Source organism: Coenobita brevimanus, chromosome 86, assembly GCF_032717465.1.
Source record: "Coenobita brevimanus isolate Jiangsu-jjx chromosome 86, ASM3271746v2, whole genome shotgun sequence".
NCBI classification, from domain to species: Eukaryota; Metazoa; Arthropoda; class Malacostraca; order Decapoda; family Coenobitidae; genus Coenobita; species Coenobita brevimanus.
The window spans coordinates 32241013-32263559 of NC_137039.1; the positions used below are offsets into that span (position 1 = coordinate 32241013).

Sequence of the window (22547 nt, forward strand, 5' to 3'; positions counted from 1 at the left end):
CAGTAATAATGAAGACTAAAATTTCATTCCTCCATTATGATAAAAATTTCCTCGTTTCGTTTACCACTACTGGTGATCCTGGACTAGTAACCCAGTAGGCTTTTTGAGCCTTTACGACCTACAGTCCTCAAGTTGAACCACTTTTTTATCTCAGACAATTATCCACTTGCGCTTCTTGCTAATTTTCGTAACTTAAAACATACATGACTTACGGCACCTGTTCACTGCTGTTTCCATGAAGCTAATTCAATTTATAGCACTTATTTTCCACTGCTATGGTCTGTTATTTATCCTGAACGGTTGTAGCAAAAAAGACGCATGCAACCTTATCCAGATTCAATGTAGTCCTTCAGTCCATCTCTATGCATCTTCCCTAGTTTACTGTTCAACCCTATGCTAATCAACACACAAAAGCTTACTGGTATACTGCTCAACCCAACAGCTAATCTACACACAAAAACTTCCTACAACACACAACCCTACAACCAATTAATACTCAAAAAATCTCGAAATATTCCTCAATGCCACAGCTAATCAACACTCAAAACCTCCTCAGTACATTACTCAACCCTACAACTAATCAATACTTAAAATGTCCAGTAAATACTGCTCAACCCCATTGCTAATCAACACTAAAAATTTTCCTTGTATCTTGCTCAACCCAACAGCTAAGCCACACTCAAAAATTCATCAAATATTTCTTTTAGTGATCTGCATATTTGGGGGCGCAGTAGGCAGTTAATCCCTTCAGGCCATAGAAAATATTTGTATTCTGGCCTTGTTACTACCAGATGATTTTATTCAACTCAGGAGGGTAAATCCTAGCAAAGAAAGGGTTAATGAGGGTGATTATCCGTCTTCTACACTTCATAAAGCCAAAAAACACTGACTAGTTCACTTTAGAGTCTAACATAAGCTGAATCAAGTGTCTTGTACACATCAGAGTCTAACTTAAGCTGAACAAAATCGTCTGGAAGCAGCAAATGCAATGAAAGTAGATTCCTTGAGGTGTAATGGGTTATATCCCATGAATCTGGATGACGTACTTCGCAGCTTATAATTGTTGCTTCCAGATCATTTAATTCAACTTACAAAAGGCTTCTCAAACTGGAGTTTACTGAAAACTATTACTGATTCCATCACTCCAAAAATCCTCTTACACTGAACAAACTCATCCAGGGGGGAGGGGGGGCCCGTCATTGGATGTAGGGGTTAAGCAGGTCAGCTCACAGTACTTAACAAGATGTTAGTCTCAACAAGCAGTTAAGACATCATGGATCACAATACCAATTATACAACATCTGCTATGGACTTCTAACCACCTCTAACCCTCGACTTAATGCCAGATCACATTAATTACTAAAGTACCAGCAGTCAGAATTATACTTCTAGTATTAGGGAAAAATTCTGGTCACATTCCAATAACTCTCTTCCATTTCTAGCCCTCTGTACACATCCCCTTCTCCTACTTCCCCATCACACCTTTCCCCCCCAAAAGACCTGATTCACCTTTTTAAAATACATTATCAACTTTTTAACCACAGGCAAGCAAAGCAGGGCAATTTCATACCTTCAATCACAATGAGGTCCCCACCAGTCCATAAGTCTATGCACTGTTTCTATCCATCCTCCAGACACACAAAACAGCACTCCACGGCACATAGTACCACCTTATCACAAGATCTCACTGATTTAAACTCTAATTCTAGCTCCACTCATAATTAAATTACTCTCCAAAAATCTGCAGTATCTGATTCTAGCTCCACTCATAATTAAATTACTCTCCGAAAATCTGCAGTATCTGAAGAGATGCACTTCACACATATCTGTGTTAGTCACTCTTTGACTACCAAGTTAAAAAAGTATGCAGTCCTTGCTGTAAGCACCTCTATACATACTTCATCCATCTAGTCTGATCCCTTAGCTTCCTGATGGAATAATTAAACATGGTTTTTATGTTCATGACTCTCAGTTCCACATTCACTGCTTATCAAGCCCTCCCATATACAGTATACTTCATCATTATGTATTGATCCCTTGCTAATATATTTGCTTTGTACGTCGAATAATTACACAAAATGCGCTTACACTCATGCCTTTCAGTCTTACATCACTTTTTTATCATTATTTTATATACCAGATGTTCTCTTCTCCTCTCATGCAATCTGCCCAAGGCATCCCCTGCCATCTGTAAATGCATGACCTTGTTTACTCTCATAAGTTAGACATTCTGAGCACTTTTTATTAACTTACTCCATCCTCCTCAGTATCTTTATTATGATCCATCATTTTTTTTCTCATGTGCACGACTACCCTTCTTTGCAGTTAAAGAAGAAGAAAAAAAAATCCAATGACAATGAGGTCAGGCTGGGTAAGATTAGTAATGACACAGACTGCGGAAATTTAATACCGACACACCCTAGAGCTTCAGCGATGTAATAATATCAGAGAATAAGTTGCCGCTGACTTTGCATCATAATGTTACAAGTACTTTCTGTCATTTCTTAACCTATACAGCCCAAGGATACACTTATTATATGCTGCTATCATATGATTTTATTTAGCTTTGGGGTTAATGTTGGCTGTAAGTACTCATCCAGTTCCTAAAGTCTCCCCTGAACTGATTATTATTGCCTTGTGCCAGCAAAAATAAAATATAAAAGATATCATCTGACTGAAGGGGTTAAGCAGTTTATATTAACCCCTTCTTTACCGAAAATGTGTTTTGATGTACCCCCGTACATCGCCAGTAAACACCCGTGAGACACCGGAACCGCTACCATGGTACACTGGTACACCCTCTAATGAATGGCAACTCATGGGCCTCAGGGTAGCTCGGTAAGGCTGTTTCTGAGGACCTCATGTTAGCAACAGTTCTGTGTTTTAACGACAACGACTGTGACAAAGTTCTGATGAATTCTGACATCATAAGATACGTCATGACTGAGTTGTGGTGGCACCAATGGCTTGCTCACTCATCTGTGATGTAACCTCTTTCAGACCAATCATTATTTTATTTATAATTTCTACTACAGATATCGTACTATATTTTCTGCTGACATACGGCAAAATTTACACCCCTTGGCTTGCCTGACAGAGTCAGTTACCACGCACTTGACCACGAGAGAGGGTGTACAGGATATTTTTCTCTCATGGTGTCTCTGGCAGATTCCGATAGTGACGAGTTTATTCCTCATGAGGATACTTATTTAGATGTATCAAATGATGATGCAGCAGTGTCTGATGTGTCGGTAGATGACTGTGATCCTGAAAATGATAGCGAAGTTGATGTGAGTGAGGAGGAGGAGGAAATCAGTAGCGAGCTTAGTGACGCTGCACTCTCGGCAACAAGTGGGTCAAGGTCGCCATCACCATCACGTGTGCCCACACACTTCATGCTCAGCTTACAAGGTAAATAAATAAGCCATCCATCTGTGCAGGACATTTTTTTCAAGCCAGTTTGTAAAGTAGTTACCTGGGTAACAGTACTTTAGCATAAGATATGTAAACTTATATACCGAAATGATTTATTTTATAATATTTTTTTATTACCAACATCATGCTGGGTTTATGTGATCATCAGTATACAAACAAATAAAAAAGAATGAATAGTTTCGACGTGGCAAAAAATATACACTACCCCTCACACTACGGGAGTGGAAGCTATCAGGTCGGTATGGGGGGTAAACGTAATGTTTACATTGGTGGGAGGGGTCGGTAAAGAAGGGGTTAATAATGCTTCTCTTCAGACAAGTGAAAATATGATGATTATAACGTGAAGCAGCTGGTAAGAACGAATGTAAGAAGTGAAGTTCCTAAATTTCATAAATATCTTCTTTATTAATTACAAATACCACTGTGCTATGCAAAAGGAAGAAATTCAAATAAGATCCAAAAGACAGCCTACATATAAGACAACAATATACAAGATTCAGTACCTACCTGTGTGGGTGTGGAATCAGCAATAAAACACTGAAGAAAATCATAAAAAACAGCAAGCATTGCAGTGAACAATACTAATCACAGAAAGACAGTCAACACTCACCCGTATTGATGTTGTTCTCTCCCGTGTTGGACGTCAAGGGCTGGTCATATAACCTAAAACACGAAAGTGGCACTTTTGAATGCTTCTGAATGGAAAGGAATTGAACTTTAACAAATTATAACTCAATTCAAAGAACTACCTCACTAGCTACCACCAACACTGTAATAAAGTACCGGTATCCTGTACTGCTCTATTGTTTCTACACTTCCCTCTCTGACCTCTGTCACTGCCCTCCAAAACAATTCAGTGTCAAGACTCCCTCTATTCCAGTACTTAGCTGTGTCCAAAATACCTCATTCACTTTCACATTCATTCTTACCTGAGATATATAGTGATGGCTGTCTGTGCAGCATCCCAGTAAAATCTATTACTTCTTAGTACATCCTCCAGTCTAAGTAGCTCCACGTATGAGCGCAGAGTCATTTTGCGCATACAGTATGTGTGGAAGTCAAATTGGTCTTCGATAATCTCGGTGAAATGCTGGAAGTAAAGAGTAAAGTAGAAAAATGTAGCTTATTTTCATGACCAGTCCATAACATAAACATCCATAATATGAACATACAGTATTATATCCATGTTCAATAGGAAATGATGGCTTAACAGGAAGGAATACAATCACCTCAACTTAGGGGAGATATTACAGTAATGACTTTTGCAACTTATTAAGATCAGTGGCAGAAAAAGAAAATACTACTACTCTTGCTCTACATCCTTTCCAGAGCACTTCTTTGTGTCTAGCATCACATTTGAGTGTTAAAAGGTGGAAAAATGGCAATTTTAGGCCAAGTTAAAGTGGATAACATACAGTATTATTATACTTTCTTTCAGATATTTGATTACTTGTCAGGCATTCTAGTTGTCAAAATCTGATCATCACAGACTAAACAGGCACCTCTGCTTCTGCTTCTCATAAATCCAACTTGTTTATAGCCATGTTTTCTCTTGATCTGTACTTGTTTGTACAACAAAGATGTGCTAAGTCCCTTCCCAATGCATTACCAACTAACTATATATATAATATGACAAGCATAGTGAGAAAATTACAAGGGTAAATGGTTAAACAATTTAACAGTAAATGGATGCATACTTGATACTAACGAAAAAAAAAAAAAAATCCACAGTTTAGAGGAATAGTTAAAATTTCCTGTGAAGTTGGTTCCTATTGTATAGTGTTCATCTGTAATAGTGCAAGCATTAGTCAATTTGCCAAAATAAATAAATAAATAAATACATTTTTAATGCAGCCAATGGCCTTGGAAGCCCATTCCAATGGTCTTCTTATCTACATACCATACAATATCAGAGAGTTCTTTCCAAGTGCAAAAATGAAAATGGTTTTAATCATTGCAACTTAGCCCTGCAACCACAATACTCACCCTATTAACCTCGTGGCACTTTCTGAGTGATTCTCCATACTGGCCAAGGCGGTAGTATGCCTTGGCACATTCAGTTTGGAACCACATACACTGCATCTCATTTAGGTTCTCCATTGCTGACACACCCTCCTGCACAAAAGAGGAAAATGTGACAATATAGTGCAGTTCAAAATTACCCAAGCAAATGGTTAAATCACCAGATAACAGGGCAACTACCTGAATACTGCACATGCCTTCTTCCAATACTGCAGATACGGTATTCTAATTTCATTTTTGTATATGCATTACAGTGACCCCTCAATTATCTTACTAACACGAGAAGAAAAATGAATCCAATAAAAAGTTGTATATCTAGGATAAAGAATATGCAAACAAATACACATCTTTCTCTCTCTCCTTGTATGAACATGTATACACACATACATATACATGGATAATACTGTATTGTACTTGACTGCTCTGCAATGTCTTTCTGGCAGCTATGTCTACTCATCCACCACTAACCCCTAAGTGCCAGGGGACGGATACAGCTGCGGCAAAGGGGGTGCACAGAGACCATCGCGTGACGGGAGGAACCGCATGCAATCCCCCCACAGTTTGAACTGGCCACCATTTGATCTCATCACCAAAGGGTAAGGAAAGACTCACACCACCTGACGCAAGCATACCTCAGCCTTCTCTGTGACTTAGCCAGGTGCTGAACAATGTTTTCTGAAACATCCTCATCTGATTTCATTCCTGCCTCATGTGGACCCATTGGCTCATCCACCCCTGCCATGCCTCTCCCCGAGGATACTAAGAAAGGGCTCAGTGATAATGCCACAGAGCGTGCCTTGGATGCCAATGTGTCTAGTTTATCTAGCAGTGGAGAAGTTATCACACTGACAGCGAAGCCTAAGTCAGGGCCACACAGACACACATGAATACATCCTGCTTTGAATGCCAAACGTTACTCATCTCCTTCATGTCCTTACTCATCGACGCAATCACCTGCAGACCTAGGGATGCTTTCAATTGCAAGAAAAAGAGTTGGTAAGTAATATGGTCTTCAATCTGTTTCCCTAACTGCTAAACTTTCCCAGATATGAGGGTTTGAAAAAAGGCTATTTTGGGAAATATTTCCATAGGGTGGGGGTTGCTGCACCAAAAACATTCCCAGCGTTTAGAGGGTAAAATCCATACCAAACTCTTTTTCTCTTTTGGGTAAGATTCTCATTACAACACACAGTGAACTGGACATAGGTAAATCTGATGGCTTTTTGTAATGATATAAAAGATGCTTCCAGTTTAAATCACTTGTTTCATAGATACAACCTCTCTACCCATCAAAAGTAAAATGCACAAACATGCACATACACACACAGAATCTCTAACCTGACAAAATTAACTATCCCAAGTATCTCAGTTATAATTCTGCAATGGAACTGGTATTAGTAAATACTGTAGTGATCACTGATATATAGCTTCTCAACATCCCAAACAGTGTCAAACCTGTCTGGTTAAAACAGGAATACTGTAATTCCTCTTCTTCTACAGAGTTTTCATTGCCAACAGCCATAAACCACATGGGGACATTACAACAAAATGGCATGAGTAACAGACACTTCTTGTTCAAGAGAGGGAAACACTCTGAACCACATGCACCCCCTCCACTCTCTCTCTATCATTCTGGCAGTTAACAATTGACAGGAACTGATAAATGAAGCAGTGAGTCAGTCAACCATGACCCATACAATTGAGAGCTCACTGTACCAAACAAACAGTGAACTACTGTAGTAATCCTCAGCTACCTTTTAGTGTTACTACCCATCAACCAGTTTCATTTACTAATGCTTTATGTATATCAAACTAAAGTACTTAACTCTAACTGTTTAATACACATTCCAAGTATATAAAGGAATGGTCACAAATTCTTTTTTTAAGCACTCATATAACTCCATTCACTCAGACTTTCTAACAAATTCTAAAAAACAGGCCTTTACATGATCACATACTTACCCTGGTGAACTTGGAGCACATTTCCTCTGCCTGTCTGACTAAGTTAGCCTTCAAGAGGTATGAAGCAGCCTTGGAATTAACATAACGGTCAGCTGTGTCTAACGCTTGGGCTTCCTGAAGGGCTTCATACGCTCCCACATAGTCTCCTGCATGCTGAGGGTGCCAAAAGACAAATTCATGAGGCTTAAGTGGAACACTGCATGACAATAGCACATTTTTAGTACCCATACCCTGGTCATAAACTCCTCTGCATAAAATTCATCCAGCCAGCTGGATCTCTCGACAGTTCCCTGGCCTCATCAACTTCTGTAACTCTCTTTCTCACACTCTCACTTCAACAAAATTAAAACATATATTAGTCTGAATGCTGCTACTACTCACCCTGCCCTAGAGTGGGAAAGGAGGTCTGGATGATGATGATGATATTTGTTTTTCTCAACAGCTTAAAGCAACACTTGGGAAATAACTGGCTGGTTCTGGCACTTGGTTAGTTTCCAATCCACAAAAACATCAGCTGTACCACAGCCAACATCAGTATGGAAACTACTTAAGAGGATGCATGGCATCTTTTTTATGAATGTATCGCAAGTACCTGGTAAACGCTAAAACTAGGTGAGGCTGAATCAGGAGAAGAAAGGCAGTATCTGTGTTGGAAGTAAGTGGGTGATGGCTGGCGTGGAAAGTGAGAAACAAAGACAAATCAGGCCTACTCGTGTGATGTATGATGAAGTTGCCTGCTATGTTGCTGTTGTGCTACCCCAATCTGCTTAGCTGAGCAGACCCATCAACTGCAAACAAGTAACTGCCCTTCCAGGGCCATCCTGTGCAGTCAACCAATGTTGCCAAGTGGCTAACAGCACCTTGCTGTATGGAAGTTTGGTTCCTGGGTGGATGCCACATTAGCATCGCTCCATCCAGTTGACAGGGACACCATAGTAGGCTCCATCACACTCCATTATTTGGCCACACTATATGGCTGCCACCCAGTGCTGTAAATGGTTTCCTGAGTTAGGGGAAACTATCTGACTTGTCACTCAGTATAGAGTCACCCGATGTGGAAAGCAGAGAAACAAACAGAGACACGAAGGATGGAAAAAACTGAAAAAGAAAGGGCAGATACAGAAAAAGAATGACAGACATGAGGGAAGTAGGTAGCACTACATCAAGTGAGTGAATAATGGATGGACGCCCCCACCTACCACCCTGCCCACTGTGCTAAATACAATATACGCCAGTTCGGTTAAACGATCTACCACCATCAAAACTGACTATCTGGTCTGCGGACCTGGCAAACGCAATAAAGTTAGCCATTATTTCACAAATACTCCACTTCCCATGTATACAAAGGGTTCACATCCACCATGTCATCTTTCTGATGAACCTGGGGGTGCTACTACTACTACTACAAAGGAGTACAAAGAAGAGCAAACAGCAACAAACCTACTGGTGCCTTTAAAGCTGTTTGTTACAGTGAAGGTTATAACTACCCTAATCATTCTGTGAGGCAAAGACACTGAGAGGAAAACAGGAAGGCTTCCATAATTCTAATACTTTACCCAGTTCAGTATCTACCAACAAGTACATTTTATTTAAGAATATCACTTAGGTACCCTTTCTTACCTTCAAAATCTTGCCCTTAACAATATACAGCTCTATCAATGTTGGAGTGTGTTCAAGAGCACGCTCTATAAGTTGCAGTGCTTTCTCTGTGTCGCCCAGGTAACTGTGGTGTTGTGCCAGAAACATTAACACAAACAGGATTGACGCTGGTTCCTTGTACTCATTATCTGAAAAAATGGGTTAAAATTCAATGTACCGTACATTACATTTAACCACCAATCTTAGTCTATTCACTGACTGAAGAACACTTAGCAGTCACACTCTAGATAATGACAAAGTTTAAACAGTTCAAAACAGCCTCAGCCACCCCATCTTTGAAGAGAGAAAAGGGGTTGGCATGGTGATGATGTAACCATCATATTCTTTTTTTGGATGCTCTTTTTATACTTTAGATAAATTCATTCATTCATTCATTATCTAATCCAGCGTTGCCCCATAAGGAGCGCTGAAGCCCGGGGCTTGGCAAGTTGGTCCTGATATCTAAGATTAAAGATGTACCAATGTATCAGTATCGGTGGTATTGGGCCATTTTTACAGTATCGGTATCGGATTCGGTATCACCTGATTTTCTGCCAATACTTAAAAGGAATTTAGTGCTTAGCATATCACACACTGGAGGTTATTTAATTAAGTAGAATTTGGATGTTTTATAGGGATGAAAAATATATTGTTGGTAATATCCAGTTATTTAGTATCATTTTGAGTACATGGTGCATAGTAATACAGTATATTCTTTGACAATGAGCCACATCTGCCACCATGGACACGTATGAGACAAGTTGGTAGACTCGCATCAGCAGCTCAGGGCCCTGCCACAGCGCTCACACAACAGGCACTACCCTCCCTCACTATCCACACACAGTCTTCTGCCTATGTGAGTTACGGTTTCACAACTTTTGCAATTTTTTCTTACTGATAGTTAATTTCATTCGTATTTTTCTTTAAAATACTACAGCATGACAAGTTTCGGTATTGGTATCAGTACAGTAGTTGTATCGGTATCGGTCCAATTTTGTGGTATCGGTATCAGTACATCGGTATTTGAGTGACCTGTGTCACTCGTCCCTGGGCGGCATTGCATGAGCAATAAACCCCAACCACCCCTTGGATATAAACCTGCAATGGCTCAATCCAATAGAAGTGCCTTTTTTACCCACTAAATCACCAGGCACCATAATTTGGCCATATGGTTACCACCCACCATAGTAAATGGTTTCCTGATGTACAGGAAACCATTTGGCGTGTCGCTCAATGTAGAGTCCCCCGTAGACAGAAGGAAGAGGAAAGAATGAAGGAAAGAAAGACAGAAGAGGAAGGACGGGAAGAAGGAAGGAAGAAAGGAAAGGTTAGGCACCTGAGAGCAGCACTGCATCGAGTAAGTGGATAGTGAGTGACCCCATCTGTGCTTCTGTATTATTAAAATAGACTGGTAACATCATAATACAGTAATGTATTTTTTGGCATTAACCTTTTGACTGGGAGCAGTCTCTATTTGCTGAATGCTGTATTATTATAGTATTAGCCACAAAAAATTCTTGAAATGCTTTACCCACTCTAAGTTAAAAACTTTCTTGAATAAGCTCATCCAATAAAAAGAACAGGATTATTACACCATCATCATTCTAACCCCTTTTCGCACTTCAAAGAAGTGGTGCAGTTGGACTGAGAAACAAAGAAGTGAGAAAGTATAAGTGGGAGAACTATCAACAGCATGCCCCATGAAATGACACAATCATTCATGCCATCAGAATCCTGACTCCACCTCACAAGCATAACTGACTGTCCTAAAGGAAAATCTGGTAGAAAAAGTTATCAGTAACAAACAGACAGAATTATAACTGTGAGTGCACTTCTATTTCTCAGCACATACAGTACTGAAAGCAGTGGCCACCTATATCAACTGTCGGTGGTCTGAAGTCAACCACTTTTTTTTTTTTTCCAACAATGGCTGGTTACCGTAAATACGCGTTAAAAATAAATACATATGAAAAGCGGATTAAGAATTGTTACTCCACTCTTCCATCTCATGAAGTTAACTGTCATCAAAATACTGAAGACTCATATCAGTGATGCTTTGAAATCTCCTTAGCTGCAACACAGGTTGACTACCTCACAGGCAGAACTGCCTGACTACAGGCTCTTTGGTATATGATAGCACATATCAACCCCTCACAAGGTTTGATGGAAAAAAAATTCTCAAGAAACGACAACTTTGCTTGCCTCACCTGAAATACATTTAGCACCTTCCCCACCCACTCTCATCTTTAAAGCACAATTCCCATCTTACTCCATACAAACTGTCATTATGCTGCACTAACAGGCATAAACAAGCACAGTGGATATGAATGTACTTCATATATTATTATTTTTTTTTTTTATAAAAAGGCAGTCTTCAGAACACATAATGTGCATGAAATCTCCCAATAGGAGAAACAGTTTACATGAACAAAAAGAATATGAAAGCCTCTAATGAGTAAAGGCTAATTTAATTTAATATGAGATACCAAATTTACATCATCCGTACCTACTTTCTCATCTTAGGGCAGGGTGAGGAGTTGCAATGTCCAGACAACTCAAATCTGCCTAATCCAATGGACCATGCTTCCAATCACTCACCATTCAAGCCCCCGGAATCCTGGCTATATCTGATATGCCAAAAACATTCACCACTTTCTGTAGCTTCACATACACGTATCCCATTGAGTTAAATCTAACCTATTAAATCATATTATACTCAAAACACAGGAAACAAGTACAGTACTTCATTTTCAAGTTCACCCACCTGTTTCACACAAGTGACCTGTTTCCTCTAGATTTTTCAAGTATCTCTCCATGAGTTTCTCAATAATCTGTACTTTTTCAGGATCACTGTAGAGGCTCTGGATATCAGTGAAAAGTGGCGGGACTCCCTTCTGCAATGCTGCCCTCAGGTAGGGGTCTAGTAGGGATTCAAGCGCTTCTCCTCGGGCATAATTGAGGGGTAGACGCTTAGGCACTTGAGCACGGGGGAACCTGGAGGGCAAAACAAGAGAATGAAATGTTACAGATCTTAAACATTTGATCATGGAGGAACCTGTAGGGGAAAGGGGAAAGCTGAAAAGTCAAAATTTTAGAAATAGCTTGGCATTACAAAACAATCAAAGGACTGTGTATAACTGAAGGGTGAATGCTAATGTATCTGAGCATAGAGGAACTGGGAATAAAAAGTTAATTTAAATGTTAGAAATTAAACAAAACAATCAAGGGCCAGGTTTCAAGATCATTCTGTCCACAATACTACAGATATCAGCTTAACCAAAAGGCTTCAATTTTTCCACACCAAACTCCCAGTGCCTTCTTTAATAACTGATATTCCAACATTTATCATACCACACTTTCAAACTAATACTTAAAACTAACTTTTCATAAATTTTCATTCACAGTATAATGCTGGTATAACAAAAGAATGGACAGACTTCTCAGTACACATTCTTCAAGTAAGTTGGGAAAATTAATGAGCAAGGAAACTTAACCATAAATAATAGCTCATAAACTGCTGGTCATAACTCTCTCTTGGTTCAGAATACCTTAAAAAGATTGGAAGAGGCTTATACTTAAAAAAATAAAGAAATAAAATGACAAAAATTTTCTTTAAGTGTGGCACCTGGTGGTTTAGTGGGTAATTAAGGTGCTCTAATCCGATTGAACCTGTGCAGGTCTACATCCATGGGGTGGTTGGGGTTTATTGCTCATGTAATGCCACTCAGGGATGAGTGAGGCTGGTCACTCTCACATTAAATGTCAGAACCAACTTGCCTAGCCCCGGGCTCCTACGCTCCTCATAGGGCAACGTCAGATTGGATGATGAATGAATGAAAAATGAAAGAAAATAAAAATAAAAATAAATAATCTGGAAGTAGATAATTATGATACATATATGAAAACATTAGTGCTAGTCCCTGGTTGTGGGGATAATTAATAGTCAATATTCTTGTACTAAGTAAGAATTTAAGTAAATATACACTCCACAGGTGACCCGTTATGTTACGCTTAATATGTTTACTAATTAGCTACCAGTACATGTAAATGAGTTAAATCTCCAAGTACTGAGCGATTTGTTTCCACTGGTGTTGCTGAAGTAATGTAACTCTTGTATAAAGTCAGTTATAGTAGAATCTGTGTTTCTGGAACCTTAGTGTATGTTATAATTTTTCCTGTAGCCCGAGAATGAATTAGGACAGAGAGGAATATATAGTGTCTCACTGTTCTAACACGTTACAGATTCTATCTGGATTTGCTTCTGCACTCCTTACTGCTACCATTCTCACACTACCAATTCCTATTATTACAGACATCAAGCTCATTAAAGATGAGTGCGAAGCAAATACTGTAAACGATTAATGAGGGAGTGTATGGTACGACAAGGCGAATGGATGGTGGGCACACCCACCTATACATTTTTATGCCTTCCAGTAATAAAAGATCTTTTGTAATTTGAATAAAACTGTCCTGAGGCAACAACAATAATTTACAGTATATATGTATGTACTGTACTGGCTGACTTGGAAGTACCTGATATATGAGGGCTGGTCTACCATATACATTATATAAGAAATATGCAAGGGTTAACATACTTCTCCTTCAGCTCCTCGTACAACTGTAATCTCTGCTCGACTGTTGTGAGTCCTAGTGCTTCCTCCAGCTTGAGGTAGTAGTCTCTGTTCTCAGGGTTACGCTTGATCAGCCCTCGGTACACTTCTGCTGCAGCTTCTTTCTTACCTAATTTCATTAATAATTCTCCTGCAAGGAAAATACAAAATTTACTGACTGCTCTAATACATATGTCATTCAATCCAGTGATTATAACCTTTAAAAAAGAGGGTGCCCTTTAGACTTTACCACATTTGACATATGTCTTCATTTATTAATTATGGTACTTTTTCTGACATTCCATTTTGCTACTGACAGTAAATTACAGGAAATTGGCTTTTAAACATCCACAGCTATCTACACAATTGATCTGCCAATAGGACCCAATGTATATACTGTACATTATTTACTGTATGGAAAAAATTGTGGCATACCGTACTGGAACAATTTCCTTGACCTTAAATGATGACTAACCCACACTACTCTTTGATATTATTGTACTATCAGAGGAAAACTCAAGGCAGGTTAAAGGTTAAACTACCATAAAATGCTTTTAAAAATAAACAGAACACTAAATTCTTCAGTCCTGGTACCTAATATGCTACCCTGCCCTGATAGTTCCTGGGTTCAAACTTAAAGAAGAAAGTGGGTGCACTTAGACTCATGTGTATATCTACCTTTTGTGAGTTGTTAGGCAAAATATGTACCTTGGGACACACCCTAGGAAGGTAACCATGGTAACTTGGATGATGCAGTAGCCTTGCATCCCAGGACAGTGGGTAAATGACCCATTATAAGATCAAAGGCCTAAGTTATAGAGATGAGCAACACAGCTAATGAGAAAAAGTAAAATATGAGGACAATGAAGCCTTTTAGCAATTCTGTTGTGGCCATTCCCCACTTGTTGGTTCCTACAAGGGAGAAAGGCATTGCAGATGTCAGATGTGGATGAGTGACTGGTATGGGATGAAAACAAAATCATGAAAGCAAATGATATGGAAATGCATATGGATGGATGGATGCAATGAAAAATTACAGGCTCATGAAAGGTGAGTATGAAAGGGCAGATAAGTGTGTGTTTATCTGCTACAGTGATATAAAGGCAACAGATATTAGTAGGACAGTTTTGGTGCTGCTGTGGTCTCAAACTCTCCTGAACTTGAACTTGGTGGACTGGGGGCTAAGTGTCCCTTGCAGTCTACCATCCTCCCTTTGGGTGACAGGAAAAGATGAGAAAATGGAATGTCTGTCGTTACTGATGTTTAACCCGTCTGTCTGGTTGTGCAGTCCTGTTAACCACTGGTAAGCAAATGCTTCTGTGGTCCTATACTACAGGTACAGTACAGCACAATACATTTACCGTGTATAGAACCTGCACACCCTTGTTCCCTGCCAGGGTTGAATCAGGGTCCTTCCCCCTGCAAAGTGCAGGGAAATATGAGGTTTGGCTCTCACGTGGATGATGCAGCTGTTTCATACAGGTTGCAAAGCACCACCACATGTAGGCTCCTTGTAAACACATGAGGGATGTTTGTATACTCAGGCAGCAATCACCCAGTTACACTGATGCCACCACATGAAAAGGTCTCTTGCCAGCACCAGCAGGATGGTGAAAAGGGTACGGCATATGTTAGCGAGTCTGGAGGTGGGAAGTGTGGAGGCCAAAGATTATAGATGAATATAGCAAGTGGGTGTCTAACACCAAAGGAAACAAAACAATTGGATGAAGGAAGTACAGGAATGTATGGAGATGCAAATGACAAGGGTTAAACCCCTTTTTCAACCTGAGTCAACATTGTGGTCTATCCCACAGGTATTTATATATACAGTGGAAGCTCGATTATCCAGGCTCGGATTATCCAGCTTTCGGTATATCCGGGCCGTGACCCAATGGTTCAGTGGTACAGTAATTCATAGAATTATCCATACGATAGCTCCGGTTTAAACAGGAAGCATCCAGTTTCTAGGTAGAGAGGCATGGATAAACCAGACAGAGTCTTGCTCACCCTGCCCCCACCCACACCTCCTGCTCACAACTCGATCACAAGGGTGGTAGGGTGGAGTTTGGTGAGGCAACTGATACTCCTGAGGTAGCCTAACCATGCTTAACTACTTAATAATTTAACCTAATTCAACCTAACCTGGGCTCCAGTTGGGAAATTGGGAAACTAAATCCACTTTTGTATACGATGGGTTTCTTCCATTATGCCCGAGGCAATCATAGGTACGGCTTAAAGAACGTGATAAGAGAAAATATTTCAGCAAGAGAGGGTAATTTACTACCCTCAAAACAGAAAAACACAGAAAACAAACTGGAGTAATATGAAGTGAATTGGTGAGGTCTTTAGGCTGTATGCTTAGACAAAAAGTAATGGGTTTCCTAGTTTTAGGGAACGAAATGAAACAAGAATGTCTGCTAATCAGAAAAAAAAAAACTCATCTCATGTGTTCTCGTAAGTTAGCATTCAGTTCTGCATTCTTCATTAGGTATCACGCCTCCCAACACATTTCGGACCAACAGAGCATTGTTATTTCTTCCTCTTACATTTACTGTTCACTCTTTTGTTCGTTCTTAAGTGTACTGTATGTATGAGAGTATTAATACAAACAATAATGCATTCCATTAACCTCATCATAGCTGTCAGCCTCGGACAATGCTTTACTGTACCGGTGTCAGGGATGTTGGGTTAGGGAGAGCTATTAAAAACTGCGAACAATTATGGGAAGGGAACGAAGGTCACTGGTATGTTTTCACGACCCTCCTCTACCATCTCAAACAGTCAGGCGGCCTGCCACTTCATCTCAGATGTTTTCGCCGATATGTTTATATGCTAATATAACATGCACCCTAATTATGAGTAAGTTTCTTCCAATATGCCGGAAACAAACGTAGGTAAGGCTTAAGGAACGTTATGATAATAAGAAAACAAACTAGAAAAATACAAAAACAAACTAGAGGTAAGGTTATTAGGCTGTATGCTTGGACGAAAATTTACGAGTTTCACAATCATAGGGGACGAAATGGAACAATTATGTTTACTAATAAGAAAAAATACTTTCATCTCAAGTGTTCTCATAAGGTGGCATTCAGTTCCACATTCTTTGTTCGATGTCGCTTCCCAACACATTTCGGACCAATAGAGCATACAGTTATTTCTGCTCCTTACAGTTAAATGTACATTTATTGCACATTCTTTTGTTCGTTCGTGTATGTGTGAAATAGAGAGTATTGATACAAACAATAATGTATTCCATTAACCCCTTATGGCTGCTAGCCTTGAACAATGCTTTACTGTACCGATGTCAGTAACGTTAAATTAGGGAGAGCCATAAAAACTGCGAACAATTATGGGAAGGGAACCAAGGTCACTGGTATGTTTATACGGCCCTACACTACCATCCCAAACAGCTCGGCGGTCCTTTCATCGCAGATGTTTTCGCCGATATGTTTAAATGCTAAAGTAACATGCACCCTAACTTTATGTTTAAATTCTAATGTAACATGCCCCCTAATTTTCTTTCACGAATCATAACAAATCACAAGATGGGTTTAGGGAGGAGGGGAAAAAGCCAGGTGTACCAGAGGAGTCTTTTCACATCTGAAAGAAAAAGAAACTGACTTTATAACTTTGAAAAAATGGTTTCAAGGTCTGCCACGGGAGCACACAAATTTCTGAACTCACGAACATTGAGTATTTGAGGGGGGTAAACATACGCTTCGCTGTAAGCAGTAAAAGCACCTTACCAAATCAGTTCATCTTGATAGTCTGTTACATTTTTCTGATTATTTCTGGGTTGGTAAATAAACATTTCTTGTTAAATCTTTCCCCGCTGTTTTTATCTGTTCTGGTGTGACGACTCTATGATTCGTTAACGTAATGGCCGAAGACACTGTTCTAATCAAAGTGTTTAAACCTGGCCTAACCTAGCTTAACTGCACCTAATAATGTAACCTAACCTAATCTTCAGTTGGGAAGTTGGGAAATGAAGTCCACATTTGAGTATGATGAGTTTCGTCCATTGTGCTGGAAACAATCGTAGGTACAGCTTTAGAACGTGATGATACTAACTGGGAGGAAATCTTTCAGTAAGAAAACGTGATTTACCGAACTGAATATAGTCTGAAAAATACTGAAACAAGCTGGAGGAATATACATTGAACTGGAAAGGTCTTTCTGATACTTAAGTGTACATTTACCGGTAAATAAATCAGTCTAACAGTACAGTACTTGTGTTTCCGCCGGATTAATCGTGCTTTCGGATTAATCAGGCACCCCTTAACACCATACAGCCCGAATAATCGGGCTATCTCTGTATGTATATATATATATATATATATATATATATATAAAAGGAGGGGAGGGGGAGCAGACAGGTTGTCAGAGATATGCAGCCAAGAATTCTGAAGGCCAAAATTATGAGTGAAAAGCTGTGCGGCCCATTTAACTCATAACTTTGTAGATATTTCTACTTTTATGTTTTCCTCTTTTGGATCCTGCTGCTGATTATACGGTATACCGATACTACACTAATAATCACCCCTCTGATCGCTTTTCCTGCTTTAGGAGAGTTATAAGGATAATTATGTACAAGTACTCCTACCAAAACAATAACAAATACTTACCTCTAAGCTCTTGAAGTGTGACCTTATCACAGATATTGGCTTCATACGTATCAAGATGCTTCAGGGCTTCTTCCAAGTTCTGGCTCTCTCTTATAACCAAGTTCTGATACAGTAACAGCTCACTGTATTCATAATCATATGTAGGTTTCTGTAATACACAAATCTGTATCTGAGTGCACTCAATAGCTAAGGTTCAATATGCTGAATATTTTGCAAATTCTGTACTGAAAATGAAGAACAGTACCCAAAGAAAGACAACACATTTAACTATTTATAAATACCTGTAGTGTTTTCCTAAATTCTTCTAGAATCTTCAAGGCAGTATCATAATTTTGAAGTAGGTGAAAAGACATGGCATAACCAATCCAAGATGCTCGCTGTGTTGGTCGCAGTTCAAATAACTTGTACCTTGTTTCCTGCAAGAGGAAAAATAAATAAATAAATAAATATACATTTGGCCATTGGGCATGGATGGATAACTTCTCTAATAACAGAAAATGGAGTTCTGCGTAATGGAGCAGTCAAAATTTCAAGATATATTACAGGAATACTCGAATGTACCGTACCTATACTGTACTGTACCTCATCAGTATCTGCTCACTTCCCATTCTTTAAGCTCCAACACATCCTTCATTTCTGTCACTGTCACATTCTAGGGCACCAAATTTCTTCTCAGTGCACCAGCAACTCCAATCATGTTAAAACCACTCTGCTCTCATCATTCCCACTCATCAGTTTCATAAAACAGTCTTGCCATCTATTCTTTACCAGTTTTCCACTTACTGCATTATTCCACACTCATTCCTCTCTTTTTCACACTTTCTTCCACATTAATTCCTATACTTTAGTTTCTCTTCCCCCAAACATTCATTATTTTTTCCCACCTAAATTTATTATTTACCGGTACCATTTTCATCTCTCTCTTTACTAACCACTAAGACATTTTCCTTTCATCATAATCCCTCCTTCTTTACTCATTCCTTATTCCTTTCACTCACTCTCACTGCCCATTTAACCTCCAGACTCAACCATTCTGATACAGTGCTTTCTCATAAACTGCTACCCTTGCAATGTCACATACAGCCTTAGGAGTCCTAATAAAACACTCCTTGACAGCACTTCTCATATTTTCCAATCCATCTGTTCACAATTCACTGATCCCAACTCTTCCAGTTCAGTACATTCATCTGGCAGTGATCTGTTTCTCACCTTTACAACTTTTTTCTTCTGAGTACCTCTCATCCATTTCCTCCTTGAGCTTCTCAACTTCATCTTGCATATCACAACCATATGATAACACAAACCACTGCATCATCCCCTCTTTCAACTCATATAAATCAAATCCCACCAAATGACACCATATTCCCTCTTACCCCCTTTAATTCATTTATGTGTTAATTCCTGACTGAAGGTGGGAATGGAGGTCCAGATGATGATGATGATGATGATGATGATGATGATGATGATGATGATGATAAAACTTTTAAAGTATGCTACCACCAGATGATTTCTTTCAATCATTTTATTCAATTGTAGCAGCAAAGGGATTAATAAAGATATCTAATAAATATGAAAAGTTTCTCAAAAGCCAAATATAAGCTTCTAAAAGTCGCAAGAAAAAATCATAAGGACTGTATGTCCCTGGAGTGAAGGGGTTAAGGAATCACCATAATGCAATGGACATGGTACAGCTGATATTTTCAATGGACTTAAAGGTAAACCAAATGCCAAAACAAGCTAATTATACTGCAATTGCTGGAAACTAAAAAATTAGGTGTAATATGATCTGCAACAATCTCTCATGCAAGAAGATATGTAACAATCTCTCATGAGAGTAACACAAACACTTATCTTCTCTCTATAGGCATAAATCAAGCAAGTTTCAAGAGTCTCTCTGTTTCCTGCATATTTATCTGCATATCAATACAGTAGTATCTTATGGTACACAAAGCTTAGACTTCAAGTGTACATTTGTGGCCTGGGTCTCTGCCTAGAGTGATAGGTCATGTGGTTATTTACCTGTATAACCTAATAAATAAATACAGTAAATAAATGGCAGTAACTCCCAAGTTCAGGGTAAGCATTGCCCTATACTGTATTGTACTAATTTACAGACCTTTTCAGACATTACCATCACGAGGATCCATCATTTTACTGAGAATACTGATAAATTGTATTATTTATACTGGATTCTATTTCTCTTGAGCAACCCGTCTGTCTACCCAACCAGACCCATCAACCACAGCCATGCAACTGCCCTTGCAAGGGTGTCCCATGCAGTAAACCAATGTTCACTAACAGTCCGCAGCACCTCACACAGGGCTTACTTCATCCCTTGAAGACGACTGGGACACTTCAGGCTTACAATGTTGCTACCATCTGATATTTTAATTTGTGCAACTTTCCCTGCTGAGGAATGTATGTGGAGTACAGAGAGTGGATACGATACTAAATAATGTGGTTCATGAAAGATGCAGGGTGAGAATGTGGTTAAAGTTTTTGGCATATCAGATACAGCCAGGATTCTGGGGACATGAATAATGAGTGAATGGAAGCGTGGCCCATTGGACTGGGCAAACTTGGTCTATCTGGACATTGCTACTCCTCACCCTGCCCTAGGGTGGGAAAGTTGGTCCAGATGATGATGATGATGATGATGATGATGATGATGCAACATTCCTGATATGGGTCTGTTTTAACAGTTCAGCAAATGGTTCCTTCCTTGGGGAGCCAACCTCACCAAAAACAGCTAATTATTAAATGCACTACAGTATGCTTAACCTCTTTAGTACACCTGACATTTTTCTTATTCCTGCTACTGCAAGATGATTGGACAAGGCTTACAAAAGTCATCCTAGTTGTGAAGGTATTAATAAAGGTTGTATCTAACTTCCCCAGTTTGAAATTTCTATAACATTAAAAACATTTTCTTGATAAAGCACAATAATACACAAAAGCTGCCCACCACAGTGAACTTGTATTCACTCTTACCTTGTAACCCTCCAAGTCTCTCATCTGTATCTGGAGCAAAGATAAGTCACGCAGGATCTGAAGGTTGTCCTTGTCCCACTTGAGGGCATTGCGGTAACACTTAATGGCCTCATCATACTTCTTGTCTGAACGTTGTAGAAGTCCAAACACATGCCAACAAACGTGACTCTTTAGATTATTGCGAAGCCCCTGTCGTACAAAGTTATATGCATCCTCCTTTCGCCCTAGGCAGTTCAATATGAGCCCCTTCATGGCCAGTGTTTCTGAAAGAAGTATTAATCCAAATTTAGGAAATGATGTACAGTATCATTAATGAAGGGTGGTTTCATTGGTATGTCTCTATTCTTCAAATACCTAATATAAATCAATCAATTCTAGGGGAACGGGGAGAGTGCAAGTTTCTGGGATATACAACAAATCACTGTTATCTGCTGCCTTTACTGATACTCTTACCTGCTGCTAATCCTAACCAAGTACTGTAGAGAAGTATTACTTAAAAGTTTTATTGCTTCCTAAACCGCTAATTCTGCCATTCCATGAACTAACACCACAAAGTGAGGATCTTACGTAAGTGAGATGGTTAGGTAACTTGCTGCCCACAAGGGAGATGATCACTGGCACAGGATACAAATCAATGGGTGAACAAGACTCAAAGGGTTGGTGTGAAGCCTGCCGCCTGCACAGACCCAAGATGGGGGTTCTACGCATGTAAACATTGGGCAGCCATCTTGACTCATACCACTGACTGCCAGCTTGCATGTGTAACCGTGCCTGCACAAGATTCTCAGAGGCGGACATCAAAAATATTGTTCTAGTGATGTCACGACCATTTTTCTTTTTATGTTATTCCGAATATGGGTATAATGTTTGAAGTATTATTCTGACGATTTATCACATAGTGAACAGTCGTATAGCGAGACCACATTGTAATTTTTCTTAACACTATTCTGAAAAAGGATTATATAATGTTTGAATTATCATTTTAGATTTATCACATACCCAGTAGTGAAGAGCTGTATGGCAAGACCAGCTGTAATATTAATACAGTAAGGTATGTGACGATTAAGCACAAAAATGAGCATTACAAAATGCATACTGTAATTGCTCATGTAATGCCACTCAGGGATGAGTGAGGGTGGTCACTCTCATCTTACATGTAAGGACCAACTGTCTAGCCCCGGGCTCCTATGCTCCTCATGGGGCAATGTAGGATTGGATGATGGATGGATGGATGAGTTTAATACATACTATTAGCATGCATTTG

At 39.4% G+C, this 22547-nt stretch overlaps 1 protein-coding gene across 1 annotated transcript in view; it reads right to left on the bottom strand.

Annotated features, from left to right (window-relative positions):
- Naa15-16 (N-alpha-acetyltransferase 15/16) overlaps positions 1-22547 on the bottom strand; it is a 179591-nt gene that overhangs the window by 149009 nt on the left and 8035 nt on the right. The window contains exons 3-12 of the mRNA XM_080280930.1: positions 21284-21546; positions 18574-18708; positions 18293-18440; positions 13653-13818; positions 11822-12051; positions 9040-9206; positions 7420-7572; positions 5422-5550; positions 4365-4525; positions 4046-4098 (exon numbers count right to left, since the gene is read on the bottom strand). Of these exons, the coding sequence (XP_080137056.1) occupies positions 4046-4098; positions 4365-4525; positions 5422-5550; positions 7420-7572; positions 9040-9206; positions 11822-12051; positions 13653-13818; positions 18293-18440; positions 18574-18708; positions 21284-21546 (1605 nt within the window). The remainder of the gene's footprint in view (positions 1-4045; positions 4099-4364; positions 4526-5421; positions 5551-7419; positions 7573-9039; positions 9207-11821; positions 12052-13652; positions 13819-18292; positions 18441-18573; positions 18709-21283; positions 21547-22547) is intronic.